At 33.4% G+C, this 12666-nt stretch overlaps 2 protein-coding genes across 2 annotated transcripts; one reads left to right on the top strand and one right to left on the bottom strand.

Annotated features, from left to right (window-relative positions):
- The first annotated feature begins 255 nt into the window (after positions 1–255).
- Positions 256–1008, top strand: LOC123896428 (pentatricopeptide repeat-containing protein At3g14580, mitochondrial). Its single transcript, XM_045946813.1, has one exon. It carries the CDS (start codon positions 256–258, stop codon positions 1006–1008), a length of 753 nt encoding a protein of 250 aa, XP_045802769.1.
- Positions 1009–3043: 2035 nt separating this feature from the next.
- On the bottom strand, positions 3044–11742 carry LOC123895005 (C2 domain-containing protein At1g53590-like). Its single transcript, XM_045945175.1, has 13 exons — positions 11153–11742; positions 10608–10682; positions 9997–10140; positions 9478–9570; positions 9239–9370; positions 8772–8924; positions 8579–8620; positions 8347–8395; positions 8052–8144; positions 7784–7967; positions 6871–6994; positions 3804–4993; positions 3044–3156 (listed from the first exon to the last, which is right to left on the bottom strand). The coding sequence occupies exons 1-12, from the start codon at positions 11276–11278 to the stop codon at positions 3917–3919; spliced, it is 2292 nt and encodes a 763-aa protein (XP_045801131.1). The 5' UTR covers positions 11279–11742; the 3' UTR covers positions 3044–3156; positions 3804–3916.
- Positions 11743–12666: the final 924 nt, after the last annotated feature.

Here is a 12666-nt window from a genome sequence, read left to right as displayed (position 1 = left end):
CTAACAAACCCATCAACAGCCTTAACAATCTTCAACCTCTATTCCTCACGTAAAGACTATAACCCAACTCAACCCTTCTGCATTTCCCTCATTACCAAACTAGCTCAATCCCATCATTTCAACTCCATAGACACACTCCTCAAATCACTCCCACGAAAAAAACATCGTTTTACCGAAGATTTCTTCTTCGGTCTAATCAAAATGTATGCCCATAAAGCCAATCGAATCGATAAAGCCATCGAAACGCTGTTTGATATGCCGAATTACGGTACATGGCCTAGTTCTAAAACATTTAATTTTGTTCTTAATTTGTTGGTTAATAATAAGCTGTATGATACTGTTTTGGATGTTTATTTGTCTGCTACTAAATTAGGGTTTGAGATTGATGCTTGTTGTCTTAATATTATGATTAAAGGATTGTGTAAACGAGGTGAGTTAGAAGGTGCATTTAAGGTGTTTGATGAATTTCCTAAGTTAGGTATTCAAAGAAATGAGAGAACTTTTTGTACTTTGATGCATGGGTTATGTGAGAAGGGGATGGTTGATGAAGCTTTTGAGTTGTTGGAGAGAATGCAAAAGGAGAAGATTTGTGTTGATGTTATGGTTTTTAATGTTTTGATTAATGGGTTGAGGAAAAAAGGGAAAATTGATGAAGCTATTGAAATTTTGGAAGTTGTGATGATGAGGAATGGGTGTTATCCTAATGAAAGTTCTTATCAACATGTTTTGTATGGGTTGATTGATTTCAAGAGATTTGAGGAAGGTAAAAGGGTTGTTGAGAAGATGATTTTGAAGGGGTTTGTTCCAAGTTATGATTCTTTTAAAGGTTTGGTTTTGGGGTTTTGTAGAGAGGGGTTGGTTGAGGAAGTTGATTGGGGTGTTAAGGGCATGGTTAGGATGGGTTTTGTTCCTAGGATGGGGATGTGGAGACAGATTGTTAAGTGTGTTGTTGTGTCTAAAGATCATGTTTGTGTTTCTTTGGATGGGATTTTGTATGATGATTTATGAAGGCATATGAATTGTCCATTAATTAATCGCTTGTTGAAAATAATGTGGGCAGTAACATGTCATACTCTTTGGATGTGGCGAAACAAGGAGAGTCATGACAATAATGTCTCAAGGCCGCCGGAACTGTGGCGATGGATTCGTAAAATTGCATGTGATTACAATATGGCTATGCAGGAGGGAAGAAACATGAATAGGGGACGCAAATCTCTTGTGAATATTGGCTGGACTCCTCCCAACTCGGGTTGGGTCAAAATTAATACGGATCGAGCACGAAGACTAGATGGCAGAGCTGGTTGTGGGGGATTGATTAGAGGTGAGAATAAAGAATGGCTAGGAGGCTTCTCCAAATATATAGGACAATGCAGTGCCTTTGTTACAGAATTATGGGGTGTGTTTGAAGCCTTGAAGCTGGCACAAGCTAAAGGCTTTTTTTTTTTTATGATATGCACAAGCTAAAGGCTTTGAAAAGGTAGAAATTTGCGTTGATTCTCAAGCTGTCATCAATAGTATCAAGAATGGAGATGGAGGCAATGCAATGAGTTATAGGCTGATACAGAGTATAAAACAATTGCTGGAGCTTAATTGGGAAGTTAACATAAGCCACAGCTACAGGGAAACCGATGGATGTGTAGATGGACTAGCATAATTAACTTTCACCTTGTCAGATGACTTACAGTTTTATGATGTTTGCCCAGAATTTATTATGGGCTGTTTTGATGATGATGTATCCGGATTCACAACCCCGCGTCTAGTTACTATGTAATCTTTTTCTTTTGGGTTTTGGCCCTCTTCTATTCCAAAAGAAAATAAAAAATACTTCATCTTTTTTTTTTCTTTTTTGTCAAGACTTCTCACTTCTCTATTTTTTTTTTTTTTTGGTAACAAGACTTCTTTTTTTTCGGCACAAAGACGAAATGGCAAAGCCATTATAAATCCACACATATAAGTGAGGGAGCCGGGGTTTGAACCCCGATCATAGCATTCAGCCTAATAATTTCAACTTTTTTCTCTTTAGTTGAGCTGCAACTTGTTGACGGTAACAAGACTTCTCTATCCTTTAATATATCATATATGACACTTTGAACATTTGACACATTCAAAAAAAAGTTGAACACTAAACACCTTCTCACTTCAAATTTTGATTGGATATGTAATCACAATTCAATCATTTAATATCATATCATATTTTTGTAATTAATTTCTCTTGAATAAATTTAAATTTTAAATAAAGTTTATCCATAAGGTATTGGTACTCAATCAAACTCTAAAGAACCTAAAAAGGTATAAATGTGTGTGTGTGAGAGTGAGAGTGAGAGAATAATATTTCTATAAAAAGTTTGGGTGAGTTGAGTCTTAGGGGGTTATTAGGATCGGTGCAAGCCTTATCCCTTAAGTCTCACATAGAATAATAATACTCTTTATCCAATAAAAAGTTTAAGTAAGTTGAGTCTAAGTTTAAGTAAGTTGACTCTAAGGACTCACTAAAATCAGGACAGATCTTAAGATTCAAAGAATATTTACAAAGATACTTATAGTTTGGTTATGAATGAGATCTTAATGGTGATAGTGGGGTACTTACAATTTGGCAACCAATAGCAACCAATAATGTCTTAACGCTGAAAACAGAAGTTGAACTCACATCCTTGTGCGCAGTATAAGTCAACTTCTTACCAACTAGACCGACCTACATTGAAAGAGAGAATAATGCTTATTATGTTATTCTTATGAACTATTATTGTATTTAAAGATTTTTGGTAGAAAGCAAGTTGAATATAAAACCAAGTGTACATTATAAAAGTTACTATCTAATCAACTCAAACATGTGTTTTTCAAAAAATCAAATTTTACAAAATTATAACGCCAGCCTATAAAATATAGTTTTTGTCGTGTCCTGCACTTTTCTTTTTATGGTAAAAATCTCATGGCCTACACTTTTCTTATTATGGTGAAAAATCTCATGTCCTACACATAATCACAAGTACAGACACCCTGCACCATTCAAATATTGGTTGCTAGAGGACAAAAACAGATCTTATTTCTTTTAACTTTTTGTTGTCTCTTGTATATGTAAAAACTATGTACATTACAAGCCTCTTAGCTCAAAAGTACAGCACCAACACGTGTTTATGAAAACAAGACGTATCACTAGTCGTGGTTCGGTTTGGATCGGTTTTGAGGCAAAAACTCATCCGATTCAAAAATAAATTTATTTGCGGTTTGATTCGGTTTTGGATGACAAATAAAAAAAATCCGATCCAATCCGATCCAATATTATGCGGTTTAATTTAGATCGGTTTTTGGATATCCAAATTATAAATTGTAATTTTTTTTAATAAATATAAATATTATAAAAAAACGCTACAAAATAATAGTTTGACATTTTTGACAAAATAAATATTAAGTTTGATGTAAAATATAACATATAATATATTGAAAATTAATATTTTGGAATGACAATTACCAATTATATTCGAAACATATAAAAAGTAAAAAAAAAAAAAAAAGATTAAATTAAACTAACATATAGTATTAACAAAATTTAAAATGAAAAAAAAAATAATACAATATATATATTTATACTAATAAAAAAAATTAAAATATATGTTTGCGGTTTGGTTCGGTTTGGATCGGTTTTAACAAATCAATCCGAAATCCGATCCGATCCAGCGGTTTTCACAAAAGAACATCCAAACACATCCAAAAAACTTCGGTTTTTTACGGTTTTCGGTTTTTTTGGATCGGTTTTCAGTTTTTATTTGGATTGGTTTGGATTTGAGCACCCCTACGTATCACTATACAACAAAAACTCCTCTACATGTGACCAGAATATAACAGAACATACAACAAGAGTGTCCGTGTCACTGCTTTGTAGCTATATAATGTCACCATTTACTTGCTAAGATATTCTTCACTCAGCAATACTGCTAACAACAACCTTTTTATCTGCCACAATTTCCTCTTTAACAAGTTCATCTTCACCAGACTTAACTTCTTCAACAGATCTTTCAGGGGACCATGCATTTTCAGGCTTGATGTTAGATGGAGCATTATAAACCTCGTTCAAATTGGATTTTGGAGAACCAATGTTACTTCGAGCAATAACCTGGGGGTTCAAATTGGATTTTGGGGAACTAATGTTACTTGGAGGAATAGCCTGTGAATAAACTGGAGTTCTTTCATCTATCGGCGACTGAACTGAAAGAGATGATTCATCATCAGAAGAGTCAGATTCATTGTCTATTTCTTCAACTGCAGCTGCTGAATCACTTTTAGATTTCCTTGTTTTACGAGAAAGAACATGTTTTAAGCTACGAGCAGATTTTTCAGCGTGTTTATAAATATTCTTTGCCATGTCCTTGACGTCTCTCTTTGCTGGGCTATCAGGACCGCTACCGCTCCATTCCGGTGACCCACCGTCTACCTGAATCTTACCAATCGGAAAGCCACCAATACTATCATCCATAACAAACTTCACACCGACCCCTTTAGAAGCATTTACTGACCTAATATTATCATGTGGAGATGGAACGTCTTCAGGGATAGAATCCGATCTGTCATACTTTTTCTGACTCCTACGAAATACGGAACCGATTTTATGCAGGCCTTTCCTAACTGTTTTCATTCGATGCTTATCTTCGGCATTATCATCAGGACTGCTACTGTCATTGTTCAAGGATCCAGATACAGTTGAATTATTACAGTTGTCAGATATATCATTAGGCTCCCCGCGAATTTCTGTGTCGAGGCGTCGATTCTTCCCTTTTCTTGGCTCCCAAGTTTGGCAAACTTCATTTCCTGGGTGGTGGACCCAAACTCCGGTCTCCTGTTGCCCTTCAATATTGATAGGCTCAAAGTTGTCTGCTACTTTTGGTGATTTTTCAGACGAAACGGATGAGAAAGAACCTTTGTTGGTGGTCTCATTTACAAAAGAATCTTTTTTTTCCTCAAAGTCTATCGTTTCCGGCTCGCATGTAGTATCAGCTTCCTGTACATATAATTTAAAAGTAAAATCAAACATCTACAACAGATCAAAAAACATAGTAGCAACTTATTTCTCTTCATGCAGATTAGAGAACCATTTTCATCTTCTGTATTATATAATAATAATTAGAGTGTCACAAGCGCAGTGTTGATATTTTTTTTATAGAAATAGTTATATTTTGTGTATTGTAAATATATAATTATTTTGTATAATTGAAATATTGAATCAACATAAATCAGTGACAATAAAGTTTAAGCATATGGATAACAATGTAATTAATTTTCAACCTTTTTGACAATAATTAACTTTCAGCCTTCTTTTTGTTTTTGTAAATTGGGTTTTCTTCCACTTATTATTCTTCTTTCTTTAAAGTTTAAAGAAAAGAAATAGGTTATTATTAATTTAAAGCATGAAAGTTTGAAACAGTGTACATGTTTGATTAGCTTTTTAAGAAAATGATGTTGTTTGGTGTAAAAGCTTGTGTCAGTGTAGTTGTGCAACCTTTATGAAATTGCGATTTGTGAGCTTTATAATTTCAAAAAGTGTGTGATGACAACGATTTTGTAGAATTAATTTTAAATTTTTTTAATATTCACAATTTCATTTATGAAAATAGAATGAGAAGTTATTGTTATGTCAAATTGTTTATGATAATGTAAAGTGACTCCCCAATGAATAAGGTAGTTTATAATATTTATAATAAGGTAGGGTGTAGTGGAAATATATTTATAATTATGATTGATGTTCTTTTATCTTCTCCTGAAGCCTGCACATTTATTAGGAGGCTTGCCAGCTACATATATTGTATTCTTGTATCTAAGTGCTTGAAGAACTCCAATGATTTCTAAAATAAAATAGATGTTTTGTTAGTATCATATGTTATAGTTTGAATATTATGAAAATGGAAATGTGTTTGAACAATTCAACATTGCTTTTGAAGGATGGTGAGTTTATGATTCTGTATCGACTAATGCATAATGATTTCCAAAAAGATTGGCTCTTGTTCTTTGGTTTGCAAAAATATTCCAAATGTGAATAACTTGTACCATAAAAAACAATCATGGCTTTCGGTACTAACATCTTGTAGAAAATGATTTTCTAATAAAAACGATAACTATGACTCTTTTATGATAACTATGATTGTTTTATGATAACTTTGATTGTTTAGTTTTGTGTTTGTAGAAAATGATTCTCTTATAAAAACGATAACTGATTGTTTTGTGTTTGTTTGCTTAGCTGGGAATTAAGGGCGGATGTAGATCGTGAGTGTTAAATGTGTGTTCATGTTTGTTTGCTTAGAAAGGATTAGCGGCGCAGCTTGTTGCCAGTTTGCCTTTCACTCATGTGTAATTATTTTGGATATATATGACAAACACTTTTCATAGAAGTTTCAATTGTTAAAAACTGAATAATAATACTTATGTGCAGGGACGGAACCAGAAAAAATAGTTGAGGGTGGTGAAAAGATAGTATGTGCCAAACAACGTCGATCAACAATAACAAACTTCTACTATTAGAGTAATTCAATAATTAATTTATGAGTTATGTAGAATATTGTCGACGAACCGTTTAGGAGAAACCAAATTCAATATCTAAGGGAATAGTTCTTGATTTATCTTTGATGCAAATGTCATTTCTTAATTAGTGGATCCATTATAAAATAAATATTATATGTCATTAGTTAGAAAGGGGTGATGAATTGTTCTGTACAGTGGCGAACACTTATTATCTTAGATAAGATTAACAGGGGCGGATATCATGTACATAGAGTTAGGTACTATAGCATCATACATACTTGGTTCCGTCCCTGCTTATGTGGAGTAAGCGATGCTTAACTTTAATAATAACAATAATAATAATAATAATGGAATAGATGTTACCTTTTCCTTATCTTCAAAAACTGTTATTCGCAAATGCAACCTCCCCATTTTTACATTCTGTAGTGGCAGCCACTTATCATATTTTTGCCCATCCCTAAAATCATTGATGTTCAAAGAACAGTCCCTGCAAAAGAGAGTAACATTTGGTCAGATGAATGCCCTCAGTGATTGAATAATTGGAAGAAAAGTGTCATACACGTTGAATAAAGGATAGTGCAGACAGCAAGACAAGGTTGAATAAGATATAAAGAGCAAATAATGTTGCACTCATGGGAACATTCAATATTGAGGATTCTGACTCGATCATCCATTTAAAGTGTCGGAGACACATTGAAGACTCTGAAGCAGTGTTGTCAATCACGGCACACAGAAAATAGCGTTTTATTCTAATTCTGCTACACAAACACAACAGTGTTGTAGTGCCTATATAGTCACTATTTGATAATATTTTGAACTAAATAATGTATTGCAGAACGATTTGTTCAAATTCAGCTACGCTATAGCCGTTATTTAACAATATTGTTCTGAAGTAGTTTATGGTTGCACCTTCAATCAATATCAGATATTCTGAATTGACAAGTCAGGAAGTATTGAAGAAGCCGTGATCTTGAATATACGAGAGAGCCAAATGGTACCTTGACAGTCCCGTGGCACTTAAAATCTCATTTAAAATATGGTATGCAGATATCGTTGTTACCAAACACATATAATGACTAAAGTCGACATCCCAGTATCCGACCACATACTTAAGAACATGGACTAAAATGATAGTAAGCCATGATCTTCAAGAAAAGCCAATAAAACAAAGCCATGTCGTTTTAAAAGTTGGTTTTCAAGAAAAAATAATAAAACAAAGCAAATTTATATTAAAAAACACAGAAGGCAAAACCCAATGTTCAAAAACGGAACATACCCAAGAATATCGTCATAGAAACGGTCCTTGTCACGAACTTCAATAACAAGCACATTGTTAGAATCCCATGTTATGATGGGAATTCTAAATTCCTCTTGCCATTTTGGAGCAAGTGTTTTCTTTTGTATCTTTGTCCTGAATCTATATCCACCCAAATGACCTTTGATGTAAGGATCAGCAAATCCTGAAATATATACTGTAATTTGTTACTCACAAACCAACATATAAAGAGAATGACAAAAATCATTGTCACAGATAAAGGGATGACCATTTAGATCTGATGGTTTCATGTCAGCTGCCTCGACAATTTCTATTTTTGCATAAGCGACAGGGTCCTTCTCATCCACTTTAAACCAAGGCTCTGTAACATTATGATTTATGGATAGATGAGTATTTATTAATAATAAAAATTGTAAGCAAAAATGTCAAGCATAGGTTATAATTATATTTAACTCAAGGATTTGCTTAATAAAGATTCTAGCAAGGGTTATGGAACTGTGCTATATTCACTAACTAAAGATTTTTACAGAAGTCTAAGAAAAAACATGACAAACATATGTTACCTTGTTCTGGTGATACAAATTTCTCAACATCAACAACCAGCATATTGGGCTGCAAAAAAATTTATGAAGTTAAATATATATAACAAGTTTATAACATCAGAAACGAATGAAAAGACGTGAAGAACTCTATTACATGTGTATCTTCACATATTTTACCATCTTAAGAAGCCAAGAGACATGAAAAATATACAAAAATAACAATATGAGAACGTCAAAAGAAATCAAATTTCACCTCAACAAGGGTCTGTTCAAAAGCAATGGACAGAAGCTTATCCTGAAACAAGGAAAAGTCAAGATAAATACAAATTACTTACACAATGAGAAAATAAAAAAGAGAGTAGATTGAGAGAGAACAAAGTAAGATGAAAAGAAAACAATTATTCTCATCTGGCATAATATAAATATAAAATCAATTGTACACTTACAAGCCAGCCAGCAATTCCTGGAAGTTCTGTCACATCAAGCCCATGAGTAAAAATAGGTTTGACAGTCATCTGAAAATATGGAGGCTCAACAAAGCATACACGCAAACGACTAAGAAATGGCCATGTCTTGAGAAACTTTACCCCTACCAAGACCTATAGAAAGAACAAACATAAATTAACATTTCAAATTTTGATGTCATTCTTTTTTCTCTCCTAACTTTCTAAGAAGGACCGCTATCTACTCTTCTTTCTTTAATACAAATAATCATTTGTAAGAACCACATTGCAGGAGTAATATTTTGAATTTCCGACACAAAATTTCAGCCACGTGCTCGTGCATATCCTATATCCGTCCTTAAATACATTAGTTTTATTGAGTAAAGGAATAATCAATAAAAGAATTTTATTTTAACATATTCATTATTCAACAAATGGGTCGTGGTAAAATTGAAATTTCACAGCCATACCTTCCCTTCAACATGCATTCCCGTTATATGCAGCTTAGCTGTCATCCCGAAGCCCAATCTTTTTCTTAGTTTTACAGCAAGTATTGCACTCATATCATCAGCCGTGAGAAAATTCATTCCTAACTCCAGAACCTGCAAATTGATAAACAACCTGAAATCTTAATCAAACCAAAACAATTTTCAGTTGCAAATACTCAACGATACGTTGTCCTTATATGCTGCTTCAGAATATCACGTACCAAGTGGTCATCATCAGTCTGGCGAAGTACCCTCATATCAGTAATCAAAGGTGGATTTCTTCCCAAGTATAGGTGCTGAACAATAGCTTCTTTCTACAAATATAATATACGGACATTAATATCCGATCATAGAAAAGGTCAGCGGAAAAGTTTTACTCTCAAACACAATTAAAAAAACAAAATATTAAAGGAACAAAAAGGAAAACATATCAGCATGTTTTTTTGCCAAAGCCTCATAAAAAATTAGAAACTCGTGATAAATTAACATTTAAACCAGTGTTATCATTTGCAGATCGCGAAAAATAGCAGTTTTTACTAATACTTCAACGCAACAGTGCTATAGCTGTTATTTGACAACATTTTGTACTAAACAGCATATCATGTAACAATAACGAATTGTTCAAATTCTGCAGCTATAGGCACTATTTAACAACATTGATTTAAACATAATTATTAAGAAAATGGTTTAATCAAGCACTATCATCAGAAAGAAATAACTGAAAGGTACATGAATCATACAGCAGTCCAAGGTTTGTACTTCTCTAAGAACCAAGGTATGATAGGGAGTAAAATCTTTTGAGATGCAATCTGTTCCATACATATAGGCCATATGTTCTCAACTGCATGGTTCAACCACCGAACTGATTCAGAATCAGAAAGCACCTAAAGTACAAAAAAGACCATCATCAAGCAAGTTATATTAGTAAATGTAAATCGTCATAACATAATCTTCTGCAATTTGAACACCACGTCACAATACTTCTTAAGACAATGATAACTAAAAACCAAAGATACCAAACAGCTGAACATCAATCCTTAATGCATAGCATTAGCAGAAAAATTGGCAAAATCATGATGAGCCACTGCAAGTTTGACAAAAATTACACTTTGGAGCTTCAACGCCAATCCATTCAAAACGTGGCAAGTGGCAGCGCATTTGAATTTTAACTACATATCTTCACTCAAGTACAGATTCTACTTCAAAAGTTAAAATGAATGGTTTTTTGAAATGAATTTATTTCAGATATTAGTTTCTGTTTCTTCATTCACCGCCATTCATTTACTTGAACCTTATTATTTTCCCTTAAACTTAAAGATCAATAAAATCAAATAACAAGTAGAATAATTACCCTTCTTTGATTAGATTGTTTCCTCTCTTCAAACTGCAACTTCTTCCTTAACCTTGTAACATAACGTTCATGAACCTTTCCAAAGAAAAAGAACAAAGTCAGAAAATAGAATATATACCCCACACTTTTCTTTCCTTTTTTGGTTACAACCCTTTTCTTTCTTTATCCTTTATAATAAGACAAAAAATATATATAAAATCCAAACTAAAATATTCCAGATCCAAACACTCAGAATAAGTACTCTCAAATTTGTTTCCTTTTCAAAACCATAAACTAATTAATCAAAAACCAAAGTACTATATCATAAAAACTTCAATACCAAAAACTAATTAGCTTATGTTTGGTATCACGGTGACTATGTCAGAATCACAGCGACCCCTGATTTTTCAGAAGCTGAGTGTAGCTTTTGGAAAATCATGGCGGGTAACATACACTTAATCAAAAACCAAAGTACTATATAATAAAAGTTTCAAGACCATAAACTAATTAATCAAAAACCAAAGTACTAAATAATAAAAATCCAAAAGTTAAAAATGGATCCTCACATGATAAAGATAGATCAAAGCCACAAAGTAAAACACAACATAGCAACAATTGAATGTAGAAAGCAACCAGAGACAAAGTAAGACGATTCCAACATGATGCAAGATTGAAACTTCTGTTATATCCATAACAATAGCACAAAAACTGAAGAACACCCAAGAAGTGAAATTAAGTGACTAGTTTCTTTATTTATATAAAGTTTGAAACTTTATAAAACCCATTTGATTGAATTTGACATTGAATACAAAAACACGGAAAACCCGCGTCATAGACGGAAACCCCTAATGTATAACCCTAGTCGGTGACAAAGTGAATGAATGAATGATTAAACAAATAGTCAAAATTAAAGTGGAATTGTTTGTTAGTGAAAATAATGATGAAATTGATTGAATTGAAAATTGAAATAAGGAAAGTGGAGAGGTTAATGGTGATAGTGTGTCGTAATTAAGGACAGGGTCCCAGAGAGATAGATAGAGATTGAGTTGAATACTGAATTTGGAAACTTTGAAACGGTGACGTATAGGAGAAAGGGTCAACAAGGGCGTTAACAAGCAAGGCATTCTAACACATATCAGAATTCGGAGTCGGGGATGAATAGTTGAATTGGTTAAGTTACTTGAACTAAGGATTAAGGAGTTTGAGGTACAGCGTTCAAGTCTTGCCTAATATTGTAATGGCAAATGCTAACTAGTGTTCCTGGGACACTCTTTAAGACCTTAAATAGTAAAATTTTTATAGATTTTTTATGGGAATGCGTAAAGTCGACGCATTGAAAATTGTACCGTTTAATTTTTTGAATAAAAAGTTTTCTTAAAATGGAATGCTTAAATAGTGTCTCGGGGGCACTCGTTAGCAAGACCCTATTGTAATATACTAACAATTTGGTTATTAAAAAAAAGGATCGAGTCGAGTCAAAAGTTCATGCAGTCGGTCATCGGTGACCATCGAATCTTGATTGAAGTGTATGATCTTAATCAAACCGCTATAAATGTAGTGAATGCATGAGTGCCCATAAAATCAACTGCATCTAATTGATCTCGATTGTAACAAGTACAACTATGTGGATCCGTTTGATCTGGACTGGGGTTGTGTCCAATCGGATAAACGGTGACTGTAGTGCAGTTGGGCTGGTAATAACTGTTAGATCACTTCTACTTCAACTGCTGCAAACCAGCTATTAACAATTCTCGTTCAATTATCAAAGATTTAGTCAACGCTTAAAACCTAAACGAAATTTCAATCGTCGATAACGCCACCACCGTCAATGCTATTGTTATTTTCGTGAAGGAAAATTCTACAAAGATGGTGTAGTTATTATTCGTCATTATGCTTATTGTGCGATTAAGAAATCTATGGAAGCTTACGTTACTCATGTCGGTGGAAAAGTAATTGAAGTTCCTCTTTCTTTTTCGGTGAGTTCTAATGATGGGATTGTGACTGAATTTAGAAAAACTTTGGAGAAAAGAAAAATTGATGGGGAAAAAATTAGGTTAGCGGAAAAATTCGGTTAGGGCCG

This window comes from Trifolium pratense, linkage group LG7 (genome assembly GCF_020283565.1).
Source record: "Trifolium pratense cultivar HEN17-A07 linkage group LG7, ARS_RC_1.1, whole genome shotgun sequence".
Lineage (NCBI taxonomy): Eukaryota > Viridiplantae > Streptophyta > Magnoliopsida > Fabales > Fabaceae > Trifolium > Trifolium pratense.
Note: the sequence above shows the minus strand (reverse complement) of the source record. Positions and strands in the feature narration are given on the sequence as shown.

Excerpts from the sequence above, each read along its gene's own strand:
- LOC123895005 (XM_045945175.1), bottom strand. The coding sequence starts at position 11,278 with ATGGATATAACAGAAGTTTCAATCTTGCATCATGTTGGAATCGTCTTA. Across the intron at positions 10,683-11,152 it reads CTTTGATCTATCTTTATCAT|GTTCATGAACGTTATGTTAC; the intron begins GTGAGGATCCAT and ends TTCTTTGGAAAG. Across the intron at positions 9,371-9,477 it reads AGACTGATGATGACCACTTG|GTTCTGGAGTTAGGAATGAA; the intron begins GTACGTGATATT and ends ATCAATTTGCAG.
- LOC123896428 (XM_045946813.1), top strand. The coding sequence starts at position 256 with ATGCCGAATTACGGTACATGGCCTAGTTCTAAAACATTTAATTTTGTT.